Source organism: Carlito syrichta, unplaced genomic scaffold (genome assembly GCF_000164805.1).
Source record: "Carlito syrichta isolate Samal-C Ts95f unplaced genomic scaffold, Tarsius_syrichta-2.0.1 Scaffold173424, whole genome shotgun sequence".
Lineage (NCBI taxonomy): Eukaryota > Metazoa > Chordata > Mammalia > Primates > Tarsiidae > Carlito > Carlito syrichta.
The window spans coordinates 257,646-270,091 of NW_007117520.1; the positions used below are offsets into that span (position 1 = coordinate 257,646).

At 37.8% G+C, this 12,446-nt stretch overlaps 1 protein-coding gene across 2 annotated transcripts in view; it reads left to right on the top strand.

The window, feature by feature from the left end:
• Positions 1-9,043, top strand: part of MAEL (maelstrom spermatogenic transposon silencer) — a 31,786-nt gene extending 22,743 nt beyond the window's left edge. For both annotated transcript variants that reach the window (XM_008051447.1, XM_008051448.1), the window contains 4 exons: positions 3,672-3,734; positions 4,441-4,573; positions 7,875-7,950; positions 8,497-9,043. In XM_008051447.1, coding sequence (XP_008049638.1) covers positions 3,672-3,734; positions 4,441-4,573; positions 7,875-7,950; positions 8,497-8,684 — 460 coding nt within the window. In that variant the 3' untranslated portion in view covers positions 8,685-9,043. The remainder of the gene's footprint in view (positions 1-3,671; positions 3,735-4,440; positions 4,574-7,874; positions 7,951-8,496) is intronic.
• Positions 9,044-12,446: the final 3,403 nt, after the last annotated feature.

Consider the following 12,446-nt stretch of genomic DNA (forward strand, 5'->3'; position numbering starts at 1 on the left):
GGCAGTAAAGACACAATGAGAGAGAAGTCCTCTGCCTTGATGGCCATTACAGCGTGTAGATGAGGTCACCTAGGTAGAAGGCAGAAAGAGAAGAGGACTCAGTACAGAGCCCTAATGAGCTGTAACATTTTAAAAGTTGGGCAGAGGCTGACTCTGAAATCTTAGTACCTTTCAACCTGTCATTGTTACTGTGTTACACAATCATCGTAGCCACTGTCGGTGTTGATGAGAGGTTTAAGAGATGAGGAGAAAAGCTTGGATGCTGGATTCAGTAATTTCATAAATCCCCTTGAAGTAACTGGTGGGAGCAAAAAAGTCTTTCTGATCACACTCTATAAAGTAGTCTGCCTTTCGACACACTCTTCTCTGTTAGAGCATACTCTTGGGGTTATTATTTTTTCTTTTTTTCCCTGGATTATCTCATTGTTTTGGTTGTGAGTTGTGGTCTTCCTATTTTGGTCTTTTTCATTTTGCAGGCTTTTCTTGAATGTCTGATTATCCTTGATTATGTTCATATTTAGAAATGAGGCTGCAAAGCCAAGTAAGCGTTCCGTATCGTTCAGTGGGGATTGTCAACTGATTAGCCTTTGCAGTAGGGAAGGCAGACAAGGGAGCTAGATGTTAAGTTGGAGGCAAAATCCTAAATGCTAGAATATGGAGGGCTTTGCTTTAGGGTGCCAGGAGCCATTCTTGCCACCTGATTCTCTAAGAACAGTTTGCTTCTTTGCATGGGGTTAGGGTTGTTGATTTGATTGTTCTTTTTAGAGAAGTTCAGCCTCTTTTCTATACCTCTGCTCTCTGGGTAGGAACGTATTCACAAATCCAGAGCTTCTCCATTCTGATAGGCAGATCTTCTCCTTTTTCTGTAGCCTCTTGTGTGAGCACTATAAAGACTATGACTTTGTTCAGTTTCATCAGTTACCATTTGTTTTCTCCATTTTCCAAAAATGTGTTAAAGTCTCTTGTGTGGAGGTCTCCTCCTACTTTTATCCTTTATTGTAGACATCTACCATTTTTGTTCTTTGACTGTCATTTTGAATAGGGTTTTGGAGGAAGAAGAGATAAATGTGTTTGTGTGTTTAATTCACCATCTTGGACCAGAAGCCCCAGCAATAGTAATGTTAAGAAATGCATGCCGGGCTCGGTGGCTCAGCCTGTAATCCTGCGCTTTGGGAGACTGAGATGAGTGGATTGCCTGAGCCCACGGGTTCTAGACCCACCTGGGCAACTTGGTGAGACCTCATCTCTACAATAAATCAAAAAAAAATTAGCTGGGTGTGGTAGCACATGCCTGTAATTTCAGCTACTCAAGGCTGAGGTGGAAGGATCAGCAGAGCCCAGAGGATCGAGGCTGCGGTTGCCGGGAGCGGCCACTGCACTCCAGTCTGGGCGACAGAGTGATATTCCAACTCCAACTCCAACTCCAAAAAAAAAAAGAAATGCAGTGTATACCTTGACATCAAGTTAGAATAGTTTTTCTTAGTTCAATTTAGTGAGCTTTTAATATTTAGCAAAATTTGAGCTGCTCTTGTATATACGGTACTTGTCTGTGGTTCTGTGGGAAATACAGGAGAGTGACATGGTCATCCTTGCCCTCAGAGTCTCCTGTTTGATAAAAGCAGTAAGGCATGTGAGACATTAGTTATATCTTAAAAAGAGTTTCAAAAGGTTGTGATAAATCAGATAATGGAGAAATCACTTAAGTGTTGTAAGAGTTTAAAACTATGAAATACTTTATTGAGTAAATCTTTTTTTTGGTTCTCCTGGGAAGATGAATAGAAATTCTACAAGCAGGGATTTGGATTGAAGGGGTAACCTTACCAATAGAAAAGAGCCAGAATAGTGACTTGGGAGAATGAAGGCCCAGAGACTATGTAAGAAAAACTACTGAGTCAGTTTGACTAGAGTGGATATATAGCTATAGGATAACAGGGGTTCATAAGGCAGGTAAAGACAGCATTTGCCCTTGAAAAGAAGAGGGATCTTAATGCTGAATTAGTAGAAAAGGAAATCATTTGGACCTTTGAGAGAAAAAGGAACGTAAAGACCTTTATGCTGCACATCATTTGAGTGAGATAGTGTTGGAGCTTTGGGAGTAAGTTGCAAACTTAGCTTAAAGTATACAAAGCAGTTCTGTTTTTTTATTTATAAAATTAAACTTCTTTACTAGAAAATACAGTCATATTTTTAGGGGGATTGGTGGGATGATTTGGAGGAAGAGGAATTAATAAGAAATATGAGTAAAACAGATCCAAACAATGTCATTTTTCATAGTGTAACTTGTAGATTTGGATTCGATTTTTGTAAGGTTTTTGTGTGTGTGTGTTTTAATTCTGGAGTATATTGTTTTTTGATTGCTTTAATTTCAAATCTCATCTCCAGTGGAAAATGTGTATATAAGGAAGGGGTTAAACCCTTCAGATTTAAGTTCTGACAGGAAGTAAAACTAACGAAAAATTGAAAATTACTTGAAAAATTACTTGAAAATTCCATGTGGTTATCGAAGAACTTAGATTTAGTTTTAACCTAAGGCTTTGTGTTAGAGTTTTATGAATCACATCTCTTGTATCACTTTTCTTTGGAAAAGCATTAGGAAATGCCTAACCTTATTTTTAAGTAGTCGTCCTTTCAGTTAAATAACTTTCATTCAGTGCAAATAACGGACTGTTTATGCTTATACTGTGTACTTTTTTGCAATTGTAAATGAAGATTCTTGCTAAGTTTAGGCAAACTGGTGTTATGTAAATAGAGCTGTTCTGAGTCTTCAAGACTGTGTACTCAGTGGAAAGATACACGTTTACAGTGACTCCTGTCCTGAAAGTATATGCTATTTCAGTGCATGTGGTCTCGAATCACACAGATTATCTCTGTCATTTCCTCTCCAGCATCACCTCCTGAGATCTTCATTCAAATCAACTTCTCAGTGATGCCTTTTCTGACCACCTTATCCAAAATGCTGTTCTTCCCCAACATTTCATATCGTCTCTTTCTTCATTTAGTTTTTTTTTTTTGCTCTTTAGGACTTATCCTTTTATAATTTACTGTGTATTATGCTTGCATATCATTTTTGATCTGTCTTCCACACTAGAACATGTTTTGTGCAGACAGTAGTTTCTATTTTATTCAATACTGTATCTCTCTCTAGTGCCCAGAACAATGCCTGGCAAATAGTGTACATTCAGCAAATGTTTGTTGGATGAGTGTATGTCACTAATGTGTTTTTAGAACACTCATTTTATTTCAAGGTAAAATTTAACTGTATATGTAGTTATGTGTAGTTTGCATAGTAATATGAATTTGCATTAGGAGAGGTAACAAAATACGTTTTTTAAAAAAAATTGTGTTAAATTAGAAGTCTTTTTTAATTTTTATTTTAATGATGTGGAGTATAATTCAGGGTTAGGCATACAAATGGTCATTCTACAAGTAAAGTTTGGGCCTCACTTTGGTCCCCACTTCATCGGGCTTAAGATCAGGTACCATTACTGATGAAGTGTGTCTCCCCCTACCCCCCCCCCACCCCCAGCAGTTTCCCACTACTGACAAAATTGTTGAGTAATGGTGTCATTTTTCCTTAAATGTTTTTAGGGAAGTAAGTTAGAAATCTGGCATATAACAACCTTGAGCATTGCTACTTCAGTTCGGATATTAAAGTCCTTTCTTTTATACAGGTGCAAGTGGCATGAAGAAAATGATATTCTCTTCTGTGCTTTAGCTGTCTGTAAGAAGATCTCGTAAGTTGTGGAAAGGAGTTTCTTCATAATGCTCTTTTCTGCCCTGAATTCTCCCGTGCCCCTTTGCTTGCCATTGCTTTGGTAGCTCTGTTTCACAATTCTGTTTTAAGACAAAGGTGGTTTTTTACTTCATGTTGCTTTTATTTTTGTGTCTATGTCACTCCTCGCCTGAGCAATGTGGACGAACCCTCAGAAACACAAAACTCTAGGACTCTTGTAGAAGAGTGAAATTCCCTAATACCACTGAGGTCAACACTTCCTCGTGGAGGTACCCCACAAATATAGACCCTTTTCTTCTTTGTAGCGAAAGTACCTGGAGCCACAGCTGTCTGGGTGCTCTAGTAGCTCTTTCACATGGCTGGAGATGATTGGTTCTGAAGATAGATAAGTGTAGTCTTATTTCTGCTGCTGCCTCTCCTCACTTTAAACATTTGGGAATCCTGGTAGTCTTTACCCTCATTCCCATTCCCTTATGATGAGCCTGAAATTTTACCTGGTAAAGAGAAGATTGCTTATCAGTAATAACCTGTTTTATGACAAGTTTTGCTACTTATTCCTATCTCTTCTCTGAATCTCTAAGTTTGTTTTTTTCTAATTTAAAACAATATCTCAGATGCTTTCTTTATGTTAGAAATTTTAAAATATAAATGCTTTTAGAATGAATTAAATGAGATTCTAATAATGAGCTTCTTACTTCACTTTAAAGGTACTGCATCAGTAATTCTCTGGCCACTCTCTTTGGAATCCAGCTCACAGAGGCTCATGTACCACTACAAGATTATAAGGCCAGCAATAGTGTGACACCCAAAATGGTCATATTGGATGCCAGGCGTTACCAGGTAAGGATATAACTTCTGGGAGCTATTGGTCTCTCTAGGTGTTCTATTCCATGTGATCTTGGCCAGCAGCAGCTTAAGATCAAGACTTTGTTTGATTCTTTTTATTCCCTTAAAGATTATTTTGAAAACCTTCATGGAATGTCAAACAGTTGTTCTTAATCCAGTTGGATCTTGTTTAAAATTCTTTTCCTTCCTGGTATATTTTCCTACTAAATTTAACAAAGTTTTAAGAAAATGAGAATTGGCATTTAAAATGTCTTTATATATAAAATCTATTCAAATACTTATTCCAAAAATTAAATGTCTGAATGTAGATCATAAAAATATTCTAAATATTGACTTTAAAATGTTTAAGACCTGATTTAGGATTTTATTAAAAGTTGTCTAATTTCACTACCACCTTTCTTTCCTGCTATTACTAGTAGGCCTGTCTGTACTACGGAGAGCATAGCAGTTAAGAGAAAGGGCTATGGGGTCAGATCTCTTGAATTTTATTTCAGGTTCTACTACATATAGACTTTGTTTCTATGCTAACTTCATGTCTGTTAGACAAGAACAGTGAAAGGAGCCAGGAGCTCTTAGGATTAAATGCAGCAATATAGGAAAGTGCCAAAGCCCTCCCTTGGAACATAGCAGATAATAAATAAACGTTGTTACTTTTATTTTAAAATAATAAAAAGTTAGTGAAAAGGAAAACCCAATAATGAAGTGAACTATTGATACAAACAACAACTAGGATGAATCTCATAGGCATTAATTATGCTGAGTGAAAGAAACAGTTTCCAGAAATCATATAATGTATGATTCTATGTATATGACATTCTTGAAAAGACAAAAGTATGAAGACCAGATCAGTGGTTCCCAAGTACTGGAGTGGAGACAGGTGTATCTCTAAAGGGGTTAAGTATGAGAGAGGTTTTTGGTGAAATGACTCTGTACCCTGATATACACATAAATCTACACATGTGTTAAAACTCATAGAAGCATACGCCCCCCAAAATTTGACTGTATAATAATTTAAAAATGAAAAATGAAGGATTCCACAGCTTTCTAGATATTCTCTGGGCAAGACCCTTCTCTCCCCTCCCTATTAACCCTTTACCCAGTGATTCTCAACTTAATTTTGTAATTGTCCTCCAGGGGACATTTCTGGTTGTCACAGCTAGGGAGTGGGTGCCACTGGCATCTAGTGGATGAAGGTCAGGAATGCTGCTGAGGGTTGAGAAACCCTGCCTTCGCCTCATCATCATCATCCATGTTGATATCACCAGAATTAATCTTAATTATATGCCCTTTCATTATTTACATCAGTTCCTGTGGGAAGCCCAGGACTTGTAGATTCTCTCTCAACTCCCGGACTCATCTTGTTTGGCTAATCCTGTTTCCCAGCCCTTCTCAACGCCTGAGATACCTTCCTGTGGGTCTTCTCAGCCTCAGTCAGCAGTATAATCTCAGATATATTCAACCTCTTTGGGGGAAACTCTGTTTACCTTCTTGGTTCTAACTAAAATGACCCTCCTCTAAGGACATTGCTTCTCTGTTAGCCTTTTCAAACGGTGACATCTTTTTCTCTCTCGTTTGTCACAGGCCTAGATTTATAGTTGTCCTTCATTGTAGCTTTCAGACTTCTTTATACCTTCTCCCTAAAATTCCTGGACTTTGAATCTCATGCTTTCTAGGTTGTGGTACCTGATAACCCCTTTTCAAAGTCATTAGACCCCTGAGTTGGTCTTCCTCATTCTTAGAACAGCACTGAGCCAGGAGAACAGTTTTCCCATCAGAATTTTTTCTTTTTTTTCTTTTTTTTTAAGTCGGAGTCTCACTCTGTTGCTTAGACTGGAGGGCAATGTCATACTCATGACTACCACAGCCTCAACCTGCTGGGCTCAGGAGATTCTTCTGCCTCGGCCTTCCAAGCAGATGGAACTACAGGCACACACCACCACACCTGGCTAATTTTTTTATTTATTGTAGAGACAAGGTCTTACCAAGTTGCCAAGGCTGGTCTCAAATCCCTGGGCTCAGGCAGTCTTCTCGCCTCTATCTCCCAAAGTGCTGGGATTATAGGCATGAGACACCATATCTGGTTCCATCAGAATTCTTTATCTCAGTTTCCCAGTAGGTAATCTCTCCAGCTGCCTGATCTGTCAGTTTTTTTTTATTTCCTTTCCTCCAATGATCTGTCTCCTATTATACAAGTTTCCCCTCCTATGATCATATGCTGGACCCCAGTGACACCTCCTTCCTAAACTTCAAATATCCTCCTCTCTGACTACTCTCTTCTTCCTCTAGTACCCCAGTGCCAACAATTCTTTTGCTCTTCTGGAACCTAGAGTTCCTTTATGCCTATGCCTTACACTCCCTTATGGGGCTACCACATTGCACAACTCCAGAGCCACCGTGCACACCAGTAATGCTGAAGCCTTACATCTTCTCTTTACCATCTTCATCCCTACCCTCACCTCCTTCCTTCCCAGCTTAAACTGTCATTTCCACTACCTTGTGCTCACTGTGAAATCCATTGGCCCTCTTTTCTGCATACCTGGCATATACTGCCCCTGATGAAGTCTCACTTTTCACCTACTCTACTTCAATACATGTGAAGCTAAACAAACCTGGAAAGAAACTACCATGCTAACTAATCTTACTGAATATTTATTGCCACCAGCTTCAAGTAGATCCTTAGTGTTGCCTGAAAGTTATCCCTTTATCCACTCTGATTAATTTCTTATTTTCTTAAACAGTTATTCCTCGCCTTCTTTCTCTTTAAACTTCCATTACCTCTTCCCCCACCCTTTCCTCTGATTGATTCCTGTGCCTTTTCGGAGGAAATAGAAGCACTCAGCAGAGATTTTCTATGTATTCCTACTAGTCATCTACCTTAATCTACCATATCCTCTGCTTTGGTCTTGTTTTAATGAATGAAGTATCATTCATTAAAGCCAATCTGTATACTTATATATTAGATCTCATTCTCTGACTACTCAAGGACATGGCTTCAATAATTTTCTCCTCTTGTATTATCAGGATTTCTCTCTATTGTGACTCATTCTTATCAGCAAACACACATGCTGTCATCCCATCTTTATTTTTAAGGCAAACCCTCTCTTAACCCAGTAATTCCTAATTTCCTTCCAAAATCTATTCTATTTTCCTCCTCTCCTTTGCAGCAAAAGTTGATCAGACATTGGAAAAAGTATTTAACTGTGTGTTTACATTTTTTAAAGAGTAGTTTGGAATTGAAGACCATCCAGTAATTGATAAGAAAAAATGTTTTCCTTTCTCTGACTGTTTATTACAGAAGCTAAGGGTCGAAAGTCCAGGATTCTCTCATTTCACCTCTTACAATCAGGAACAAAGATCAAACACATCCATTGGTAAGCATCTTATACTTTACAAAAATGCACCCTAAGAAGGTTAGGCCTTAAAGCTTATTACTAAGCTTTCAGGGCATGGCATTTAAACAGCTGTTTCTAAATTAGCTTTAGTACCTAAGAAGCTTGTTGAATTGGGGGTTTGATTTGGCATTAGCACCTTAAACAATTTGGATGTGTACATTTTGGGGTCACTTTGATAACAGTGTAACTTATTCTCAGACTTTTATTCAGGGCACTTAAAACCTGTTTTTCTTGTAGCAGCTGTAGTTTTATAGTTTTGATGTAACAGTGTCTTTTGAGAGGTGAGAAACTTTAAGTTAGTGACATGAAATTTCAAGTGGTGCCTGACGAACTTCAATTAAAAGTTTTGTGGCCTAAAAGCAAACATACTTGTTCAGTCTTTTGCCTTTAAAAATCTCTCTCCTATTCTTGATCCATTTAACTGTGGCTGGTGAGAGGCCTACAGTCAGATGAATCAGTTAATTGAGGCAATAATAAAATTATATAATTGCTACATTTTTTTTTCTCATATTCTCAATATCCTAGGTGACAACCCATCTGGGGTGAAAGTTTTTGGCCAAAACAGCAGTGTACGGGGAAGAGGGATTACCCGCTTACTAGAGAGCATCTCCAGTTCCTCCAGCAATATCCATAAATTCTCCAACTGTGAGGCTTCACTCTCCCCTTACATGTCCCAGAAACATGAGAACAAATCATTCTCTTCCTTATCTTAATGATGGTACTTTTTTCAATTTCTGGAAAAATAAGAGACCCAACTTCCCTTCTGACTACAGTCATAATAAACAAATCACATCAATGATAAATGTCACTATTATTAAAGAAACTACTTAATTTGCATGGAAATTCTGTTTCAAATATAACAAATAATTGCGGTTGGAGAACATCTTGGCATTTTTGCTTTTTTTCTTAAGGGATTGTTCTATTTCCTGACTGTATGGTGTGTATGCTATTAAAGTTTTGAGTCCTATAAGAACAAAACTAGCATTTTCAGAGTTGTGTTTTTGGGAATGTTATAAATTGATCATTCTTCTGACAATAAAGGTATTGAATATCTGTTATAAAAGGTTCTAAAGTGGTGTTAATCTATGTTTTCCTATTACAAAATGGGAGTCTTACACTACAGACTTGCAGGCTATTTTCGTTGCAAATATCTAAGAAAATTAGTCCTTAACAAAAACAAAGTTTTGCCACTTTAAAAAAGTCTTTGAAATATGCTTACTTTGGCAAAGAGAGTCATTTAAAAGATGAGAAGGCAAAATGAGAAAGGTTATATAATTTACCCCAAATCACATGGCTAGATAGTGACCAAATTTCAAGTCCACTGGACCACAAAACTCTTTGCATTTAACAAGCAGATGTTATATTTATATTGAGTCAGGTATTCACTCTGTGACTGAAACTGGATCATGTTCTCAGCCTGGGTTGGAACCACAAGCCAAGACTATATGAGGCAATGGGTCAGAGATAGCATTTAAATCCGTCTGACCCCAAACCTTGGTTCTTGATTACAGATAACTAGGCTGTTGTCATGGGCCTCTGGTTTTTATTAATACCTGTATTCTCCTTTACTAACAATTATGGACATTTTGTGTATCTATCAGCTTGTGATATCCTTAATATCATTGAAGGAGGAGGAGATATATCTCCATTTTAGAGACTAAAAAAGACTCAGGTCACTAACTGAAGAAACTGGTGTCCTCAGCTAGGTTTATGTAACTCCAAAGATACCACATTGTCCTCCATCTCCCTTTCATTTATTTCTGATACCAGATCTTTGAACAAGAAATAATTCATAGACTATACCTTTATATATTGTATTTTCTAACATCAGGTTTTAAAAAAACAAACCATATCCAAGCTTTTAAACCATTTTCTTTTTCTTAAAAATCAGCTTAATAATAATTGGGTTGACTGGGGAAGAGGAGGGAAGGCCTAAACTTATCATTCAGATCCCTGATTTCAGATACCTAAATCCTATTCTGTGACATCTAGATTCAATCCTGTGTTAATCATTCAAGTTACATTTTTGAAATTTTACTAATAGTGCCAGTTGTACTTTTGAGTTGTGTTTCAGAATAGTTGGTCTTTACCTTCAGAGTTACTAAAAATCTCCAAATAATATTATTAACAAAATTCAAACCCTCTTAAAAAAATTATTTTGACATTGAATTTGGAGCACTAATTATCCTTCAAGAATACTGAATATTGGCCAGGTATGGTGGCTCGCACCTGTAATCCCAGCACTTTGGAATGCCAAAGTAAGAGGATTGCTTGAGCCCAAGAGTTGAACCAGCCTGGGCAACATAACAAGACCTCGTCTCTACAAAAATATAAAAAAATTAGCCAGGCATGGTGATGTATGTCTGTAGTTCCAACTACTATGGTAACTGAAGCAGAACGATCACCCAAGCCTATGTCATCAAGGCTGCTCTGGGATAGTGCCACTACACTCCAACCTGAGTGACGAAGTAAGACCCCACTCAAGGAAAAAAATAAAGAATACTAGATTTGTCAGTATACTCACAGATAGCCTGGTTGACAGATTTTTACTCCAACTCCTGTAACATTTCTATTGTGTAATGTTAACACTTGCTGCTTTTAATTTACAGCTATTGGGGTTATGATATCTCTTCTCAATTACAAACTTTGAGGTGACCATATTTCTGTATGAGAAGGTGTTTGGTAAATGTTAGAAAGAATAATTGCCATTGCAAGTAATGGAGAAGTGATGTTAGAATTTCAAAGCCACGTCATAAGGTAAAATGCTACATGACTTCATGATAGACTTTATTTCCCTTCTTTTCCTCAGAATGAAGTGGTTAGTTTTTATTTGTTCAGTGAAAATGTTTTAAGGGTCTGTTAAATTCTGGGTTAAAAAATACTAAGATGAATAAAGATGTGGCTCCTAACCTCAAGGAACTCACAACTTAACTCAATTACAGCATATTATTAAAAGTGCCCTTAAGTATAAGGAGAGGCCAGCACAGTGGCTCACACCTGTAATCCCAGCACTTTGGCAGACAAAAGCGAGAGGATCATTTGAGGCCAGCTATAAGAGGAGAAGTATATAAATCTGTAGTAGAATTGAGAATCTAGAAATGAACTCTTATCTGTGCCAAGACCATTCTAGTGGAGGAAAGAATAGCCTTTTCAACAAATGACTCTAAGACACCTGGCTATCCACATATAAAATAATGAATTTGGAGCTGTTATGGTTTGAATGAACTCATGTTGAAACTTGATCTCCAATGCATCTGTATTGAAAGATGTAGCCTTGGGAGGCCTTTGAGTAGAGCCTCTGTGAATGGGAGAAATACTCTTTTGCCCTCCACCATGTGAAGAGACATCATTTCCTCCAGAGGATCCAGCAACAAGGTGCCATCTTAGAAGCAAAGAACAGCCCTCATGAGATGCCAATTCTGCCACCACCTTGAACTTCCCAATCTATAGAACCATGAGAAATAGATATATGTTCTTTGTAAATTACCCAGTCTTGGGTATTTTGTCATAGCCACAGAGATTAAGACAGAACCCTACCATATACAAAAAATTAATTCAAAATGGATTGAAGACTTGAATATGTGAGGTAAAACTATACAACTGTTAGATGAAAATATATGTGTAAATCTCCATGAACCTTACTTAAGACACCAAAAGCACAAACAAAAAAAGATAAATGGAATTTATCAAAATTAAGTCCAAAATGTCCTTGTGCATTAAAAGACACTACCAAGAAAGTGGAAAGACAACCCATAGGATGGGAGAAAATAACTACAAATCATTGATCTGATAAGGGTCAGTATCCAGCATATATAAACTGAGCAATAAAAAGACAACCTAATTTAAAAATGGGTGAAGGATTTGAATAGACTTCTCGCTAAAGAAATACAGATGGCCAGCAAGCAAGCACATAAAAAGATGCTCAGCATCATTTAGTCATTAGCAAATGCGAATCAAAACCAAAAAGATACTACTTCACACTAGGATAGCTATCAATGAAAAAGAAGGAAGTAAGTGTTTCTGGGGATATTCAGAAATTGGAACGTCATACACTGCTATTGGAAATGTAAAATGGTGCAGCTGCTATAAAAAACAATTTGACAGTTCTTTAAAATATTAAAGGCAGTGAATGGGGCAAGAGGGTGACAGAATTGGTTAGAGTATGAGAGGTTCTGCAAAAGTGAGTGTCTGTAAAGACTGCATGAGTGGATGTGTCCTGGTGGGTGAGTGAAAGTTCGTCTGAAGGGAGACTCAGGTTCAAGCACCTGGAGCTCTCTGGAGGTGACTGCAACTCACCACTGCCCCGAGATCAGAGCCCGCAGTACACAGGATCATCTGCCATTCTCGGGGGTCTTGAGAGGAGGCAGCAGGAAACAACAACTCAGCACCTGGCGCCTAGCTCACGCCATCATCTACATCAGCAGAACGATCACTAACAACAGGAACTGTGGGGAAGGCATGGTGAAATCTGGAAC